The 18384-nt window shown below is 45.5% G+C and overlaps 1 protein-coding gene across 1 annotated transcript; it reads right to left on the minus strand.

Annotated features, from left to right (window-relative positions):
• Window positions 1-1095: 1095 nt before the first annotated feature.
• Window positions 1096-4342, minus strand: CD70 (CD70 molecule). The gene is given in 7 exon segments (XM_019430932.2): window positions 1096-1842; window positions 1844-1909; window positions 1911-1960; window positions 2935-2968; window positions 3840-3910; window positions 3913-3939; window positions 3942-4342. Coding segments are annotated over 7 exon segments (588 nt in total). The 5' UTR covers window positions 4006-4342; the 3' UTR covers window positions 1096-1566.
• Window positions 4343-18384: the final 14042 nt, after the last annotated feature.

An 18384-nucleotide genomic window follows, 5' to 3' on the forward strand; every position in this document is an offset into this window, starting at 1 on the left:
GTTCTAATTTTAGCCATTGGGGGCTTTGTCAGTTGGCTTCTGTGCTCCTTCGACATACACAGATCAATATGGCTTTTCTTTCTTTTTTATATAATTTTTTTTAACGTTTATTTTTATTTTTGAGACAGAGAGAGATAGAGCATGAATGGGGGAGGGGCAGAGAGAGAGGGAGACACAGAATCGGAAGCAGGCTCCAGGCTCTGAGCCATCAGCCCAGAGCCCGACGCGGGGCTCGAACTCACGGACCGCGAGATCGTGACCCGGGCTGAAGTCGGACGCTCAACCGACTGAGCACCCAGGCGCCCCGTTTTATATAATTTTTTAAAGCTGGACGCTTAACCAACTCCTAACTGGTCTGGCCACCCAGGCCTCTCTCTTTCTCTTTCTCTTTCTTTCTCATCCTTATTTCTGCCACTTATCCAATGCACCATTCTCATCATACATATTTTTTTTGTCCTATTCCTATAATCAGCCATTTCTCTAAGGAGCCCGATTCCTTTTTTTTTTTTTTTTTTTGAGAGATGGAGAGAGAGAGAGAGAGAGAGAGAATTGCAAGCAGGGGAGGGGCAGAGGGAGAGAGAATCTTAAGCAGGCTCTATGCCCAGGACAAAGCTTGACCAGGGGCTCTATCTGTGAGATCCGGACCTGAGCCAAAATTGAGTTATACTTAATCCACTGAGCCACCCAGGCGCCCCCCCCCCCCCGCCTCCAATTCCTTTTTCATGGAATGGTATTAGAAATCAAGATGTGGGTGCTAAGTGTGCACATTGCTATGTGGGCTCGTGATGGTGGTTTTCTAGTTGACAGAATCCATTCCTCCGTTCAAAGTTATGTGCCAAGCACTCCCTCGGCGTGGGACTCTGGCTGTGACTGGCACAGAATGCAATCCCTGGCCTCATGGCGTCTTCATTCCAGTGGGATGTGGGGGGAAGACAGCCAGCAAGCAAAATAAGTAGATTCTTCTAATATGTTCAAAGGTGACAAGTACTATAGGGATCTGTTAAAAGATGAACTGAGGCATATCAACATTTTGAGACTTTATTTGAACAAAAACCAGTATGAGTCAGGCAGCACCTAACCAGAAGTGGTGGTGAGGGATGTTCCATCAACCTGACTCGGTGTTTTCTCCACGGGTGAGCACTCTCTCAGGACTTTCACTCGCTCACCAGTCTAGAAGCTTCTAACCCCATCCTTCTGTATTTTTGAGCATGACGCGGATGCCATTGGTTAAATCACTTGCCGTGGCTGATTGAGCTGTCTGCAGCCTCTCTCCCCTCCCTGGAGGTCAGGCCAGTGGAAGGGACAGTTTCCAACTCCCACCTCTCCAGGTGACCTAAGGGCTTTCCCCCAAAAGTCACCTCATTAACACAGCAAAAGGCACCAAGACCGCTCGCCACACAGGAAATTCCAAAAGCTTAAGCTGGCAGCAAGGAAGAAGACCGATCAGATGTTATACGTCACTATATTACAGAGATACATCAAAAAAAAAGCTTCTACAAGAGACAGGAAAAAAAAAAGAGAGAAAACACACTCCTCCCGACGAATCTGGGCCAGGGGGCGCAACAGTCAGGGGTGCACCAGCTGAACCCCAAAAAAGGTCTCATCAGCATTTGCGGAGGGCAGCAGAGGCAGCGTGAGGTTGGTGCACAGCGTGTCCCCGCGAGCCAACGGCGTCAGGCGCTGGGAGGCGGCCACGCAGCCTCCGTGGAAGCTGAGCCTCAGCAGGCTGATGCTGTGGGCGGCCGGGAGCAGATGCCCACCGTCAGCGTGGCCCTGGGGAGGCCTGGCGGCCCGCGTGGAGGAGGAGCAGTTGGCCAGCGTCACTTGGATGTGCAGCCTGTAGGACTCCGCCGCGCCGGACACGCAGTTGCCCGCCGTCGTCCAGCTCCAGTCCATCCACGAAGGAGCGGGCCCAAGGCTGGACTTCCCTGCCAGCGCAGCCTGTGGTCCAGCCGCTGTCCTGGCGGCACAGCGTCAGGGACGTGGGAGGACAGACGTTTAGGGAAACGGCGCTTAGAGACCAAATGTCTAAGCTTGCTCTGTCGAAACCTAAGCCCCCCTCCCCCCTCCTCCCTCCCCCTCCCCCTTTCTCTCTCCCCCTCTCATTCCCCCCTCCCTCCCTCTCCCCTCCCCTTTCTCTCTCCCTCTCTCTTTCCTCCTCCCTCCCTCTCCCCTCCCCCTTTCTCTTTCCCCCTCTCATTCCCCCCTCCCTCCCTCTCCCTTCCCCCTTTCTCTCTCCCCCTCTCATTCCCCCCTCCCTCCCTCTCCCCTCCCCCTTTCTCTCTCCCCCTCTCATTCCCCCCTCCCTCTCTCTCCCCTCCCCCTTTCTCTCTCCCCCTCTCATTCCCCCCTCCCTCCCTCTCCCCTCCCCCTTTCTCTCTCCCCCTTTCTCTCTCCCTCTTTCCCCCTCCCTCCCTCTCCCCTCCCCCTTTCTCTCTCCCCCTTTCTCTCTCCCCCTCTCATTCCCCCCTCCCTCCCTCTCCCCTCCCCCTTTCTCTCTCCCTCTCTCTTTCCTCCTCCCCCTTCCCCTTTCTCTCTCCCTTTCTCTGTTCTCCCTTTCCGTCTGTCTCAATTTCTCCTTCTCTCTCCCTCTCTTTCCCCCCTCCCTCCCCTCTCTCTCCTGCCTCTCTCCCTCCCTCTCCCCCTTTCTCTCTCCCCCTTTCTCTCTCCCCCTTTCTCTCTCCCCCTTTCTCTCTCCCTCTTTCCCCTCCCTCCCTCTCCCCTCCCCCTTTCTCTCTCCCCCTTTCTCTCTCCCTCTTTCCCCTCCCTCCCTCTCCCCTCCCCCTTTCTCTCTTCCCCTCTCTTCCCCCCTCCCTCCCTCTCTCTCTCCCCCCCTTTCTCTCTCCCTTTCTCTGTTCTCTCTTTCCGTCTATCTCAATTTCTCCTTCTCTCTCCCTCTCTCTTTCTCCCTTCTACACATGCACTCGCGGTTACCTGTGTGATTTAGCTGCAGCTCAGCCATGTCCCGCTGATAGAACAGAAGAGAACACGTGTGGTGAGCACAGAAACACGGAGGTTTTAAGTCCCCGCACCCGCCCCCCACCACCCCGCACGGTCCCCGACCGAGATCAAGACGTCTCTTTTCTCTGCTCATCTTCCTACCCGCTTCTCAAACAGCTGGACTGAGTTGTGACTTTTTAAAAAAGATCTTTTAAAGAGGAAGTAGCTTTGAACTAACAGCCTACACCTGCTCTCTCGGCTGCAGAGGCCCCCCCCACCCCCCCCCCCCTCCGCCCCGGCCTGCGTCGCCTCCAAAGGGGGTCCCCGTGGTGGGTGTCGGGGCTCCCAGGTGAGCGGCGCGGGTCGCCCTGCCCTTGCAGGCCCCGAACCCACCCCCCTCCGGCTTCGTGAAGCCCCCAGCAGCCTCTGAGTCAGCTCGCTGGGGAACACCGAAGACGAGTCACTTTCCATGCCCGCATCGGATGCTCCTTTTCTAGCTGCGACCATCCCCACTCCGGGATCCCCACCCGGGACTTACCTCCAGGGCGCGACTGACATCCCCGCGCCCCCACCCCGCTCCCCCCCCCTCCCACCCCAGCCCGGACCTCCAGGCAGCTGTGCCCCAACAGCCGGCTCGGTCTCCATCTCTCTTCGCACCCAGACCTTCCGGGACGATTTTTATCCATCTCATTGGATTTTTTTTTTTAATTTTATTTATTCTTGGTCGTTCGCCCGTCCTGCGCCCAAACGCACGGTCCCTCTGCCTCGATCCCATTCCTCTTCCTGGTGGTTCGCCTTCGTCTCTGCGCCCCCGCAGAGCCGGCCCCACCCAGAGGTCCCCAGGCTCCGCCGAGCAGGTGGGAGGTTTGCATCTTCCTCCTCCCCCCTTCTCTACGCACCTTAGGCGGCTCGAGCTGCCCTTGCTGGACGCGCAGGAAGCAGTATGCCATTATGCCGGTAAGAGACAGATCGCGGCAGAGCGCAGCACCGACATCCAGACAGGCGGGGCACCGGGCAGCCGGAGCTCCCCTCCTCCGGCACCATGATTCTCAGACAGCGCTGCATGGGGCCCGTGCTGGCGGGGCGCGGGGCGAGCCAGGGAGCCGGGAGCACGGAAACCTCAGCGCTCTCACGGCTCGGGGGCCTCGGCCTGCCCGAACCTGCCAGAGACCCGCCCCACCCCACTCTGGGGATGTCCGGCAAAGGGGAGGGATTTGAGCTGTTCGCAGAGCAGGGAAATCCCCTCCAGCGTTTGCCCACCCCCAGCTCGCAGAGGGGTATGACAGGAATCCGACCGCCCCACGGAGCCCCTCAGTCTTCTGATGTGGCCCCTTGTCCTCACCTTCCTCACAGTCATTCATTCATTCATTCATTCATTCAACAAACCTTCACTGAGCATCCCCTGTGGACCAGATGCTGTGCGGGAGCGGCGTGTGTGTGTGTGTGTGTGTGTGTGTGTGTGTGTGTGTGTGGTGTGTAGGGGGAAACCAGGGGTACAGCCAGCAGCCAGAGAGGTCAGGGAGGCTCCCCACATATCCAGGGGCTTCTTTCCATTTTCCCAGTCTCCCTGCACGCGATGGGGCCACGTGACTCACCTGCCCACCAGGAAGAGAGTAGATGCAGATGAATTTAGGAGAGCTTGGGTGGCCTGCTCCGCTAAACACCCCGCATCACCCTTCAGCCTTCTCGTCCTCTCAGAAGTGGCCTCTGCTTGGTCTGCAGTGGGCTGAATAGTGTCCCCCCCTCCCCCCACGAAATTCACGTCCACCTAGAACCTCAGGTGGTATGTGACCTCACTTGGGAACAGGATCCTCGCGGTTATGATTAGATGAGGTCATACTGGATTAGAGCGGGCCCTAAATCCAAAGAACGGCAAGCTGGTAAAGAAAGGAGAGGGCACGCACAGGGACACAGAAGGATGATGGCCATGTGACGGTGGAGGTGGACGTCAGAGGGACCGGTTCATCTACAAGCCAGGGAACCCCAAGGATTGCCCCGAAACACCAGACACCGGGAAGAGGCAAGGAGGGATTCTTTCCTGAAGCCTTCAGAGGGAGTGAGGTCTGCGGACGCCTTCATTTCAGACATCTGGCCTCTCAAACTGTGACAGGATAAATACCTTTCGTTTTATGCTGCCCCGTTTGTGCCACTTTGTTGCGGCAGCCACAAGAATCCAGTAACAGTGGGGGCCCCTGGGTGGCTCAGTCGGTTGAGCACCCGACTTCAGCTCAGGTGGTGAGCTCACGGTTGGGGAGTTGGGGCTCCGCATGGGGCTCGCTGCTGTCAGCGCTGAGCCCACTTGGAATCCTCTGCTCCTCCCCTGCTTGCACGCTCTCTCTCAAAAACAAACAACAACAACAAAATAAAAGCATTAAAAAGAAAGAATCCAATGATAGTGGCACAGCTGCAAGATGTTGAGAGATCACCTGGGCTCATAGGATTGTGCCAACAGCGGTCAGTATCAGTGAGTCTAACCCCTCGCCGGCCGCCGGCCGGGCAGGAAAGCTGCTTCAGCTGCAACTGACAAGCGCCCGGGGCTGTGTTCTCAGAAGCTTTACCTGTAGACCCCAGAATTGGAAAATTTCATCCCAAAGTGAGGAGTCATGGAGGCCTGGTCTGGAGGATGGATACAGGACAGAAGTCAGAGCTTGAGGCAACCACATTGGCTGATGGGTGCAGGGGGTGCGGGGAGGCAGGTGAGAGAGAGAGAAAGGAGTCAAACATGTCCAGAATCCCCGGGATGTAGGTGATTGGGGACCCCAACTACTAAAACAATGTCCTTCTCTAGGATTATGTCTGGGGATTCAGCTGGCAGCCTCCCCATGGGGGCCCCCAACTCAAGCTTTCCCGAGTATGGGGGCATGATCCTAAGAATTTTTTCCAACCTTCTTTCTTACTCTATGACACCCCTGCTGGGTTCTAAAGTCTAGCTTTGCCCACTAACCCCATCTCCAGAACCTTCCAGTTCCCATTACATCATGTTCCCCACAACGGACTTTTGATGGTTTCCTGCGGTCCCACTAGTGTCCCTTCCCCACCTCCATCTAGCCATGGCAAAAATAATGCCGCGGAGGGTGTAGTCAAGTACGAGGAGTCTGCAGTCCCCCAACACACCTGGATTCCAGTCTTCAGAATGTCACATTTTAGCTTTGAAGTTTGGGAAACTCGTGCCCTCATCGTCTTTTAAGGGTCAACGTCCCCAACCATAAGTGGACCATATGCGGTTCAGAAGAAAGATGTGTGCAAGGCCGTAGCATCGTATAAGCAAAGCACATGGCAAGCGCTCAGTAAAGGCCCGCTCCGACTCGGTTATTTTCTCCCTCGAAACACGCCTCAGAAGAACGGTTGGGGACGCAAACGAATGATTCGCAAAGAAAGGAATTCAAGTGACGCATAAACCCAGAGAAAGGGCGTTAACTTCTGTCAACAATGAAGTGCAAATTACAGCCATCGCTGATTGACAGAAACGCTTAAAAGATGGGTAACCTGAAGTAAGTTCCAGCTGGATCAAAGATTTAAGCGTAAAAAGGCAAAAAAGAAACATGAAAATGCCGAATGTGGTAAATTCATAAAAATTCATCCCGGGGCAGTGATTTGTTAAGCATGTTAAAAAAGCAACTAAGAAGGCATAAAAGAGAATGATGCTCTGTTTCACATATAAGTGAATAAATTCCTCCATTAAAAATACCAAGTTGAGAGGCATACACACACGTAAATTAAGGAGCAAGAGAAAAAACAAGGAAAGGTTGGTAAGACATTGATGGCGATTGATTTCCTTTAAGGTATAAATATCTTACAAGCGATGTCTTCAAGAAATGACTAATATTCTCTAGAAACATGAAACAGAAGAAGCAGCCAGCTTGTGAAAGAAATGCATGTACACATGAAACAACATCGAATGATACGCTCGCTTTTCATAACAAAAGAATTTGGAAGTTAAAAGCCCGTGGGGTACACTTTTTCGTTTTCATCTGTGATTTGGTAAAAGATCAAAGCACTGGGTGATTTGCCGCTTTGCCCGACTGTGTGGCTGGGAGGCATCCTCACACCTGGGATCTGAAATGGATCCAACCTTTTGCAAGGACGAGGTTTAGCAAAATCAGTCAAGATACCAGAATGCACCTTCCCTTTCTGCCATCGGTTTTACTTCAAGGATTTTCTTCCCTTAATATTATTATTATTATTTTAATGTTTTGTTTTTTTTTTTTGAAAGAGAGACGGAGAGACAGAGAGTGAGCAGGGGAGGGCAGAGAGAGAGAGAGGGAGACACAAAATCCGAAGCAGGCTCCAGGCTCTGAGCTGTCAGCACAGAGCCTGACTCGGGGCTCGAACTCACAGACCGTGAGATCATGTCACAGACCGTGAGATCATGACCTGAGCTGAAGTCAGACACTTCACCGACTGAGCCACCCAGGTGCCCCTCAAGGATTTTCTTTCATAAGCACACTCACACATCACAAACTCAGATGATCACACATAAATTCGATGGTGGTGCGATTTGTAGTAACAAAAAAGAAAACACCAGCAACCCTACGATGCATTCGTTATCGAGGGCTTATGCCTGTGAGAAGCAGGGGTCGCCTTTCTGAACGTTCACGCGTGTCTAGCCTTGACTTCCATCTTCCAGCCACAGGGCTAGAGAGGGACGCGGGCAGCCGTTCGCCAAGCAAAGAGGTTGGGGGAGGGTGTGCCCGAGTTCGATCACACATTTGCATTCACAAGCCCCGGGGTTTTTCCCCCCTGATGCTCTGAATTACTGGCTGGGACATTAGGGAGGCTCCATCGATCGATCGAATGCTCTCTGGACGGTGTAGTTCTGCTGGGTGGTGTGGGATGTTTGAGGAAGTTCTGAAACCAGAGCTTCTCTCCCTTCAAGCAAGTGGCTGGCTCCCTCCCCTTGCCAGTTAGCTCTCCACCTCCCCTCACTACTTCTCTTCTGACTAAGCTGGGGAGGGAAGGGGCCAGAGGCCCCTGGGAAGGGGGCGGGGGAACAATTTGGATGCCGGGACTTAAGATCACTTTCCTCCGGAGCCTTGCCTTTTCCGGAATGTCACAGAATTGGAATCATACAGTGTGTAGCCTTTTCAGACTGGCTTCTTTCGCTCAGTAACACGCATTTACATTTCCTCCGTGTCTTTTCGTGGTGGAGAGCTCATTTGTTTTTAGCGCTGAATAATGTGACATTGGATGCCCCACAGTTTCTTTGTCCATTCACCTCCTACACAGCTGCTTCCAAGTTTTGGCAATTATGAATACAACTGTGTGCAGGTTTCTGGGTGGATGTCAGTTTTTCAACTCCTCAGGGGAAATACTAAGGAGTGTGCTTGTGGACTCGAATGCTAAGGGTCAAGCGATCCTCCAAAGTCATCCCAAGCTCCTTTCCACCGTGGCTGGATTCTAAGGAGGGAAAACTAGAAGCTGCTGTACAGGACCTCAACCAGGAAGTGGCACTGTGTCCCTTCCACTGTATTCTTTTGGTGAAAGTAAATCAGATCAACGCAGACTCAAGGAAATGGGAAGTAGACTGTATGACTTGATGGGAGAAGTGACACATATATACAGAGATACAGAGATGGGGGGCAGGGGGGGAATGGCTGGGGCACATTTCTGCAGGCAGTTCTACCAGAAAGCAAAGCTCAAACCTCAACAACAAACGAATGTGGTTTTTAAACATTTCCCCCCCCCCAGATTTATTGAGATGTGATTGACAACTATGTATTGTATGTGTTTAGATTGTACGATGTGATTTTTTTTTTAAAAAGGGGCACAACACAATGAGTTAATACATGTTTCTACTGTGAAATGATCACCACCCTCAAGTTAATGAACACATCTGTCACCTCACAGTTACTATCTGCTTTGTTTTTTTGTGTGTGGTGAGAACACTTAATACCTACTCCCTTAGAAAATTTTAAGCATGCAACACAGTGCTAGTCGTTATATTAATCATACTGCACATTAGATTCCCCAGAACTTACCTCATTATTGAAAGCTTGTACCATTTGACCAACTTTGCCCCCCTTACCCCCAACACCTGGCAGCCACTGGTCCATTCCCTAGTTATACAAGTGAGACTTTTTAGGTTCTACATCTAAATGAGATCATATGTGATTGTCTTGCTGCATCTGGCTTATTTCACTTAACATAACATTTTCCAGGTTCATCACCTTGCCACTAACAACTTGACCTAGTCTCACATTCAGTGTTCTGGATCTGTGAAGAGCTGGACTGCCTAGCCCCAGGTTTCTCGAAGAATCTGAACAGGTGATTACACTATCTGTGTGATCAAGATGTCATCAGCAGGAGAGTTGTGGCCTGGGGGGGTCACCCTCTTGTTTTGAAGATCCTTGTTTCAGTGACAAGGAAATCGAAATTTGACCAACAGTGATTACCTTTGTTGTGAAAAGTACTCTTCTTGGAGAATAAGACGTTGGAAATGTGTGTTTGCTGATCTGGTTTAGGCACTCAGTGAGGCTGTCAAGACCAGTTCCAGACTCTGTCTTTTTGTCATTGCCACCATCGGTGTGAAGGTTTATTTTTAATGGAGGCATAATTTATATACAATTGAATTCACCCGTTCTAAGCGTACAGTGTGATGAGTTTTATCAAATACATAAAGTCATAGAACAATACCACAGTCAAGATCTAGGACACTTCTGCTGCCCTAGAAAGTTACCCCATGACCCTTCTGTATTTGCTTTTCCCAATCCATCCCTAGACAACCACCCATCTACTTCCTGCCACTCTGACTTTGCCTTTTCTAAAATTTCATATAAATGGAATCCTGCAGTCTGTACTCTTTTGTGCCTGATGTATTTCTCTTAGCATAGTGTTTTTGATTCATCCATAATGTTATGTGTATCAATATTCTGTGCCTTTTTATGGCTGAGTAGTATTCCATTTACTTGTGCGTTCATCAGCTGATGGGCATTTGTGTTGTTTTCAGTTTGGGGCGGGGCTATTATGGATAACGATGCTGTGAGCCTTGTGTGTGGGTCTTTTTTTTTTTTTTTAATTTTTTTTTCAACATTTTTTATTTATTTTTGGGACAGAGAGAGACAGAGCATGAACGGGGGAGGGGCAGAGAGAGAGGGAGACACAGAATCGGAAACAGGCTCCAGGCTCCGAGCCATCAGCCCAGAGCCTGACGCGGGGCTCGAACTCACAGACCGCGAGATCGTGACCTGGCTGAAGTCGGATGCTTAACCGACTGCGCCACCCAGGCGCCCCTGTGTGTGGGTCTTTATGTGGGCATGAAATCATTTCTCTTGGGTAAATTCCTAGGAGTGGGACTGCAGGTGATATGGTAGGAGTGTGTTCAACTTTGTATGGAATTGCCAAGTGTTTTCCTAAGTGACCATCTCATGTTGAGTTCCAGCTGTACCATATTCTCAGCAATACTTGGTCTGGTTGGTCATGTTTTAGCCATTCTAATGGCAATTTGTATCATTTAAGTTTGCACTTCCTTGATGTCTGGTGATATTGAGCATCTTTGCATATGTCCATTTGCCATCTGTAGTATATATTCTTTAAGACACAGCTGTCCAAATTAAAAAAAAAAAAACTTTTTTAATATTTATTTATTTTTGAGACAGAGAGAGACAGAGCGTGAGTGGGGGAAGGGCAGAGAGAGAGGGAGACACAGAATCTCAAGCAGGCTCCAGGCTCTGAGCCATCAACACAGAGCCTGATGTGGGGCTCGAACCCACAAGCTGTGAGATCATGACCTCAGCTGAAGTCAGACGCTCAACCAACTGAGCCACCCAGGTGCCCCCAGCTGTCCAAATTTTTGACAATTTTTTTTGGGGGGTGCTGAGGTTTTGTCTTCTAATTATTGAGTTGTAACAATTCTTGATATATGGTGGGTACACGTTCCTTTCCAGATGCATGGCATCAAACATGTAAATATTTTCTTCCTCTCTGTGGTGGTTCCCCCCACCCCCCATTTTCTTAATTGTGTACTTAAAGGGCAAATGTTTTTAATTTTTGTAAGTTCCACTGGGTCTCTCTTTCATGGTTCATGCTTTTAGTGTCACTAAGCATTTTTTATTTAATCGTTAATTTGTTTACCTCTTCTGGGGGCCAAGTAATAGAAAGCAAGGAAGAGTCCCTCTGAGTCAGGGCATGCCTCATGGATCTTGTTTTAGGAAACATTCAGTCAATAACTATTTAATAAGTACCTACTCTGTGCCAGGCACTGTTACAGGCACAGGGGATACAATGGTGAAGAAAACAAAGTTTCTGCTCTATAGAATTTATGTTCTAGTGGGTTTTAGACAAAAAGCATCAAGTGCTGTGGGTGCCCTACCCACATGCCCTTTGCTAGGCCATGGCACCCCATCTCCAGCTGCTTTTCGTGTTGGCTGCTAACGACACCGTTGTTTTTTTTTTTCTCCAACAGACTGATCTTGTCTGACAGATGTTGCTTTGCTTAAGGATGCTATGAAAGTTGTTTTCACCCCACCCTGCAGGTAGACCTTGGCCAAAGACCGAATGATTTAGGGATATAAGAGCCCACACCTTCTGTGTCTCTGGGTGGGAAAGTCTTTGTGGTGCTTGCCATGCTTCAGAGCTCCCTGTGAGATCGGGCTGAGGCAGATTCTCTTCTCTTGCAATCACATCTCTATGGCCAGCTTCTCCTCCTGTCCTGTTCTGGTTCCTTCACTCTTCTACAGGTTTTTCCTGAGAGACCTCCCTCGGTAAACCATATGCACAGAAACTCTCATCTCAGGATATGGTTTTAGGGAGCCCAAGCAAAAACATTGGATGCCAAAAGTTATCCTGAAGAAGGACTCTAAAAGCGATTTTGGAACAGGGTACCCAACTCCATCACTGGCGATAGGGGGACTGCTGAGCTCCTCCCGACTCCCAGCCTCAGGCAGTGTGTTGACACTTTCACTAGTGACAAACTGAGATGTAATACAGGAGGAAGGAGATGTTCGTGCCATGCCACATGTCTGGTGTTTGACAGTTAGGGGGAAAACTAACTAAAAAGACTGGAATTGGATGGCTACTGCTAAGTAACACTGATGCTTTGAAGAGAGACAAGAGGAGACTCAGATATATTCGTGACCAATTCATGGTGCAGGGCGAGAGTCTGGGGGCCTCCTTGGCAGCATTTGGAAAGGTCCTCACCTGCAGCCAAGGGCAGGCAGAGTTGGGCAGGAAACTCACAACATAATGGTAAGGGTTGCAGAATTTCAGTGAAGGTTGTTGTTGGTATTGAAGCAAGTTTCCGGTATCAAAGTCAGGGTCCTGATGGGGAATGAGTGGGACACTGAGACTTTCAAGTCGAGCCTCTGGACCCACAAGACTGGCCCCATCCCTGTTGTTGGAAGATTATGCAAAAGTCTTAAATAGGCTGGTGTCTTGCAGGACACCCTCTTTAATATGCCCCCCCATCCCACCCAGCCCCTGCAAAAATCCACCTTCTCTCCTGGCCACTGAGTCAACAGTAGGGTCAAATCTTAGCATAGCTTGAATGTGCCAGTGTGCTCCTGCTAAGGATGGAGATGGAAATTTTTGCCATTAAGAAGTTTTTATGGCAGCAATATTCATGATAGCCAAGACATGGAAACAATCCAAGTTTCATCTGCAGATGAGTGGATAAAGAAGGTGTATTATATAAATATTATGGAGTTATTATTCAGTCATTAAAAAGAAGTCGTTCTGCCATTTGTGACCACATGGATAATCCACGAAGTCATTATGATAAGTGAAACAAGTCAGACAGAGAAACAGAAATACTTCACGATTCCACTTATATGAGGTGCCTAAAATAGTCAAACTTATAGAAACAGAGATGAGAATGGGGGTTGCCAGAGGTGGGGTGGGGGATATGGTAAGACATTGTTAAAGGGCACACATTTCCAGTAATAAGATGAATAGTGCCATCTTCTTGTGTGTTTTTTAAAATTTAAAAAAGAATTTTAAAAAATGTTTTTTATTTGTTTTTGAGGGAGAGTGAGAGACAGAGCATGAGCAGGGGAGGAGGAGAGAGAGAGGGAGACACAGAATTTGAAGCAGGCTCCCGGCTCTAAGCTGTCAGCACAGAGCCTGACGCGGGGCTTGAACTCACGGACTGAGAGATCATGACCTGCCCTGGGCCACCCAGGCACCCCTAATTTTGGTTTTAAATTGTATTTTCCTGATGCTCAGTGAAGCTGGACGCCCCTTTTTCAGGTGTTTACAGGCCATTTAGATATAATTTTCAGTGAAATGTCTTTTCCGGTCTTTTGCTCGTTTTCCAATGGATTGTCTAAGGACTAGGGAGTGTGGTGCCCTCAGATAGGTCATAGGAGCCCCACCCCCCTTCTGCCCACTTTGTCCCGGGCATGTCTTCCATCCGTGGCTGTTCCTGAGTTAATTCTTTTATAATAAAGCAGTAGCCTAATAAGTAAAATATTTCTCTGAGTTATGTGTGAGCTGCTCTAGCAAATTTTAATGGAACCCAAAGTGTGGGGGGGTCATTGGAACCTCTGATCTGTAGCCAGTAGGTCAGATTGGCATCTGAAGTTGGGGAGAATCTTGCAGGATGCTATCTTCAGGTGGATAGTGTCAGAATTTACTGGAATTTCAGGACACCCAGCTGGTATCTGAGAATTGCTTCGGAAGTGCCATGAGTAGGATAGCAGAGTGAGAATAAAGGAGAAACATAGGAGGAAAACTGAGTTTTCCCAAAACATAGACATACACACATATGAAGAAAGCCAGAGATTGAAGTGAGGCATCTATAAGTCAAAGAAAACCAAGGATGGCCACAAGAAGCTGGAAGAAACTAGGAAAGATCTTCCCCTACAGTCTTCACAGGGATCATGGCCCTGCTGAGACTTAGGTATTGGATTTCTGGACTCTACAACTGTGAGAGAATATATCTCTGTTGTTTTAAGCCAATGAGTTTGTGGTCCCTTGTTATGGTGGCCCTAGGAAACAATACAATGAACAATGGTGGAAAAGGCATATTTATAGCACAATTGGTAGCAGCCATAAACATGTGAATTTCCTAAAAAAACAAAAAAAAAACACAAAAAACATGTGAATTTCCTAAAAAAAAAAAAAAACCCAAAAAACAAAAAAACATGTGAATTTCCATCTCCAGGGGGCAGGATTCAATAACATAATTAGTTTCTCCATAACCAGCAAAATTTCATGTTACATGTCTCAAACTTAAAGGTTTCAGCTAACAAAGGGATCATTAATATTTTTCTCCTTTGATATAACTTCACGACCTGTTTTTGGGTCTTTGGTATTACAAACCCCTTTGTTTTTCTGAATGAATGCTGAAACTCTCCCTCTCCCAAAACATGTATGTTTCCATCTTTGTCAAATGTATTAGGCTTTGAGGTTGACTTGTGAGTATAAGGCTCACCTATCCCTGTGCGTCCCAAAGTAAATCTGAAAAAAAATGTTGAGGGGGAATATTGAGTCCCTGGGAATAAACAGCCTCTAGTTTTGGTTAAAAAACTCATGTGTGAGGTTCTCGGATTCCTGGTGGGAGGGTAGCCTTCTCTTTTCTTCCTGCAATGCACTGTGGCTCTTACAGATGACACATTCCGGTTTCAGAGTTTGGAGTCTGCAGTCTTTTGTTTTTTCTTGCCTAATTGCTCTGGCTAGAACTTCCAGTACCTTGTTGAGTAGAATTGGCAAAAGTAGACATCCTTGTGTTATTCTTGATCTTTCATTATTGAGGATGGTATTCGCTGTGGGTTTTTCATAGATAACCTTTATTATGTTAAGGAAGTTCCCTTGTATTCCTTGTTTATTGAGTGTTTTGGTCATAAAAGGGTGCTGGATTTTGTCAAAAGCTTTTTTTTTTTTTTTTTTTGGCATGACGAGATGACAATATGTTTTTCCCACCTCATTTTATCAATTTGGTATCTTACACAGATTGATGTTTCTGTGTTGAACCGTTCTTGCATTCTGGAAATAAATCCCACATGTTTGTGGGTGTATAATCCCTTTAATATGCTGCTGGCTTTGGTTTGCTAGTGTTTTGTGGTGGGTTTTTATATCTATATTCATAAGGGTTACTGGTTTATAGTTTTTCCTTCTTGTGATGCCATTGTTTGGTTTTGGATGCAAGGTAAAGCTGTTCTCAGAATTAGGAAGTGTTCTCTCCTTTTCAGTTTTTATTTTGGAAGAATTTGAGAGACATTGGTGTTTATTCTTCATTAAATGTTTGGTAGAATTCCTTTTATTTTTGTGAAATCAGTACTAATGACCCCACATTCATTTCTGATTTTGGTAATTTGAGTCTTTCTCCTCTCTCTTCCCCATGAATCTAGCTAAATGTTTGTCAATTTTACTGACCTTTTAAAAGAATCAAGTTTTGATTTTATTGACTCTCTCTGTTGTTTTTCTATTCTCTATTTTATTTATGTCTGTTATAATCTTTATTTTTTCCTTTCTTCTGATAGCTCTGGTTGAAATTTGCCTTTCTTTTTCTAATTTCCTAAGGTGTGCATTGAACTTATTGACTTGAGATCTTTTCTTTTAATGTACACATTTACATCTATAAATTTTCTTCTTAATACTGTTTTTGCTAAATCCTATATATTTTGGTATGTTGTATTTTAATTTTCATTTATTTTAATATATTTTCTAACTTCTCTTATTATTTATTTCTTGACACATTGGCTGTTTAAAATTGTGTTGCTTAATTTATACATATTTGTGAAATTTCCAGTTTTTCTTCTGCTATTCAATTCTAGTTTCATTCTATTGTGATTCAAAAAAATATTCTACATGGTTTCAGTCCTTTAAAGTTTATTAAGACTTGTTTTGTGGTATAACTTGTGGTCTATCCTGAATAATGTTCCATGTGCACTTGAGAAGGATGTGTATTCTGTTAGTGTATTAGGCCAAGTGCTCTGTATGTGTGTGAGGTCTAACTGGTTTATAGCATTAAGTCTTCTATTTCCTTATTGATTTTCTATCTATGTGTTGTAGTAATAGTGAGAGTGGTGTGTTGAAGTCTCCAACTATCATTGTCCTACTGTCTAGTCTTGCTTCAATTCTTTCAAAATTTGCTTCATATATTTTGGATCTCCTTTTTAAATTATTATTATATTGTTTTGCTGTTTTGAACCTTCACCAATATAACATGTCCTTCTTTGTGTGTTGTGATCTCTTTGATTTAAAGTCTATTTTGTTTGACAATAATATAAGCTTCTCCAGCTCTCCTTCAGAACAATTTGGATGAAATATCTTTTCCCATCCTTTTACTTTAAACCTTTGTGTGTCTTTGCATCTAAAGTGAGTCTCTTGTTGACAGATGGACTGTGGTTGTTGTTCTTTTCTTCTTTTTGCGAAGGTGCCAGTCTCTGCCTTTTAATAGGAAAGTGTAACCCATTTACATTTAAAGCATTTACTGATAAGGAAGGATTTCCTTCTGCAGTTTGTCTATTTTCTGTATGTCTTATATATATTTTTCCTCGTTTCCTCCATTACTGGCTTTTTTGAGTTTTAGTTAATTTTTTGTAGTGTACCAATTCGATTTCCCTTATTTTTCCTACCTTTCTTTCTTTCTTTTTGTTTCTTGTCTTAAAAATTTTATTCTCTTAGTGATTATCTTGGGTGATTATCTTGAACATTTTAACCTCATAGCAACCTAGTTTTGATAATACCAACTTATTTCAATAGTATACAAATAACTTTCAGCTACACATCTCTGTCCCTCCCTCTTTATATTGTTATTGTCACAGATTGCATTTTTATTTGTTGTGTTCTCTTTAACATATGATTATTGTTTTGTGCATTTGCCTTTTAAATGAGAATTTGGTTTAACATTAAAGATAAATTATTATAATTCATTACATGAACATAATAAAGGGAAAACATCTCAAAAGATACAGAGGAAGCATTTAATAAGTTCAACATTTTTTAATGATAAAAACTTGAAGTGATCTAGAAATAGAGTATTCTTTTTTTAAAGTTTATTTATTTATTTTGAGAGAGAAAGCACGAGTGGGGGAGGGGCAGAGAAAGAGTGGGAGAGCAAGAACCCCAAGCAGGCTTGGATCTGATGTGGGGTTCAAACTCATGAACTGTGAGATCATGACCTGAGGTGAAGTCAGATGCTTAACCAACTGAGCCACCCAGGCACCCCTAGAAATAAGAGTATTCTTAATATGCTAAAGAATATCAACAAAATTTCTAAAACAACATACTTGAAGGTGGGCAAATGAAATTGGGATTGCTATCACCACTTCTTATTAATATTGCACTGAGGTCCTAGACAGCACAATAAAATAAAAGAAAGAAACAAAAGGATTGAAAAAGAAGAAATAAAAGTCATTACTTAGATTACATTATTATGCAGGTAGAAAACTAAAAGAGCCTGTATATAGACTTAAGAAAGGAATTTAACAAGATCACTGGATATAAAATAAAAATACAAAATCAGTGGCATTTCCGTGTACCGACATCTCTAAAAACAGACATTTGAAAATTATGCCATTTACAAGAACATCAAAAAACATCAAATACTTGTGACTAAATCTAAGGAAACTAATGCAAGAATTTTACACACAAAACTGTAAGACGTTATGGAGGAAATTAAGTAAAATCTAAATAAAAAGAAGGATATACTATGATCATGGATTGGAAAATTTAATATTGTGAAAACATTAATTCCTCACCAATATCTATTGATCTATACATTCAGTGCGATCTCATCAGGGAATGAATGTGTGAGTGTTTGTGTGAGTGCGTGGGTGGGTGGGTGATACCGATTCAAACGATACAAAGAAATGCAAATGACCCAAGATAGCCTGGATGGGGTTCCTAGGTGGCTTAGCTGGTTAAGCAGCGTCTGACTTGGGCTCAGGTCATGATCTCACGGGTTCGTGATTTTGGGCTCTGTGCTGACAGCTCCCAGCCTGCTTTGGATTCTGTGTCTTCCTCTCTGCCCCTCCCCTGCTCACCTCTCTTTCTGTCTCTCAAAAATAAATAAACATTAAAAAAAATAGGCTGGATGATCTTCAAGAAAAGAAACAAAATGGAGAGTTACCCTTCCAGATAGTAAGACCTATCATAAGGCTACAGTAATTTAGACAATTTAGGTATTAGTGCTAGGATGAACTATAATCCAGGTAGATTATAAATATAAAAGTGAAGGTAAAACAATAACACTTATAGAAAGAGAATATTTATATTCTTGTAGGACAATATTTATGTTAAGGTAAGCAAAGAGTTTTAAAATCAGAGCACAAAAACACTATAAATGTAAAGGAAGATATTAAATTTATTATTAAATTAAGTTATTCTTAGAGTATATTAAAGTAAATTAATTAAATTAAATTATTCTTAGAGTATATTAAAAGTAAGATCTTCTGTTTTTCAAAAGATACCAGTTCAGAGAATGAAAGGTGATCCACAGAGCAAGAGAGAGAATATTTGCAAAAATATAATTGACAAAGGGCTTGTTTCCAGATTATATAAAGA

This window comes from Panthera pardus, unplaced genomic scaffold (assembly GCF_024362965.1).
Source record: "Panthera pardus isolate Hobbes unplaced genomic scaffold, ASM2436296v1 HiC_scaffold_8, whole genome shotgun sequence".
NCBI lineage: Eukaryota > Metazoa > Chordata > Mammalia > Carnivora > Felidae > Panthera > Panthera pardus.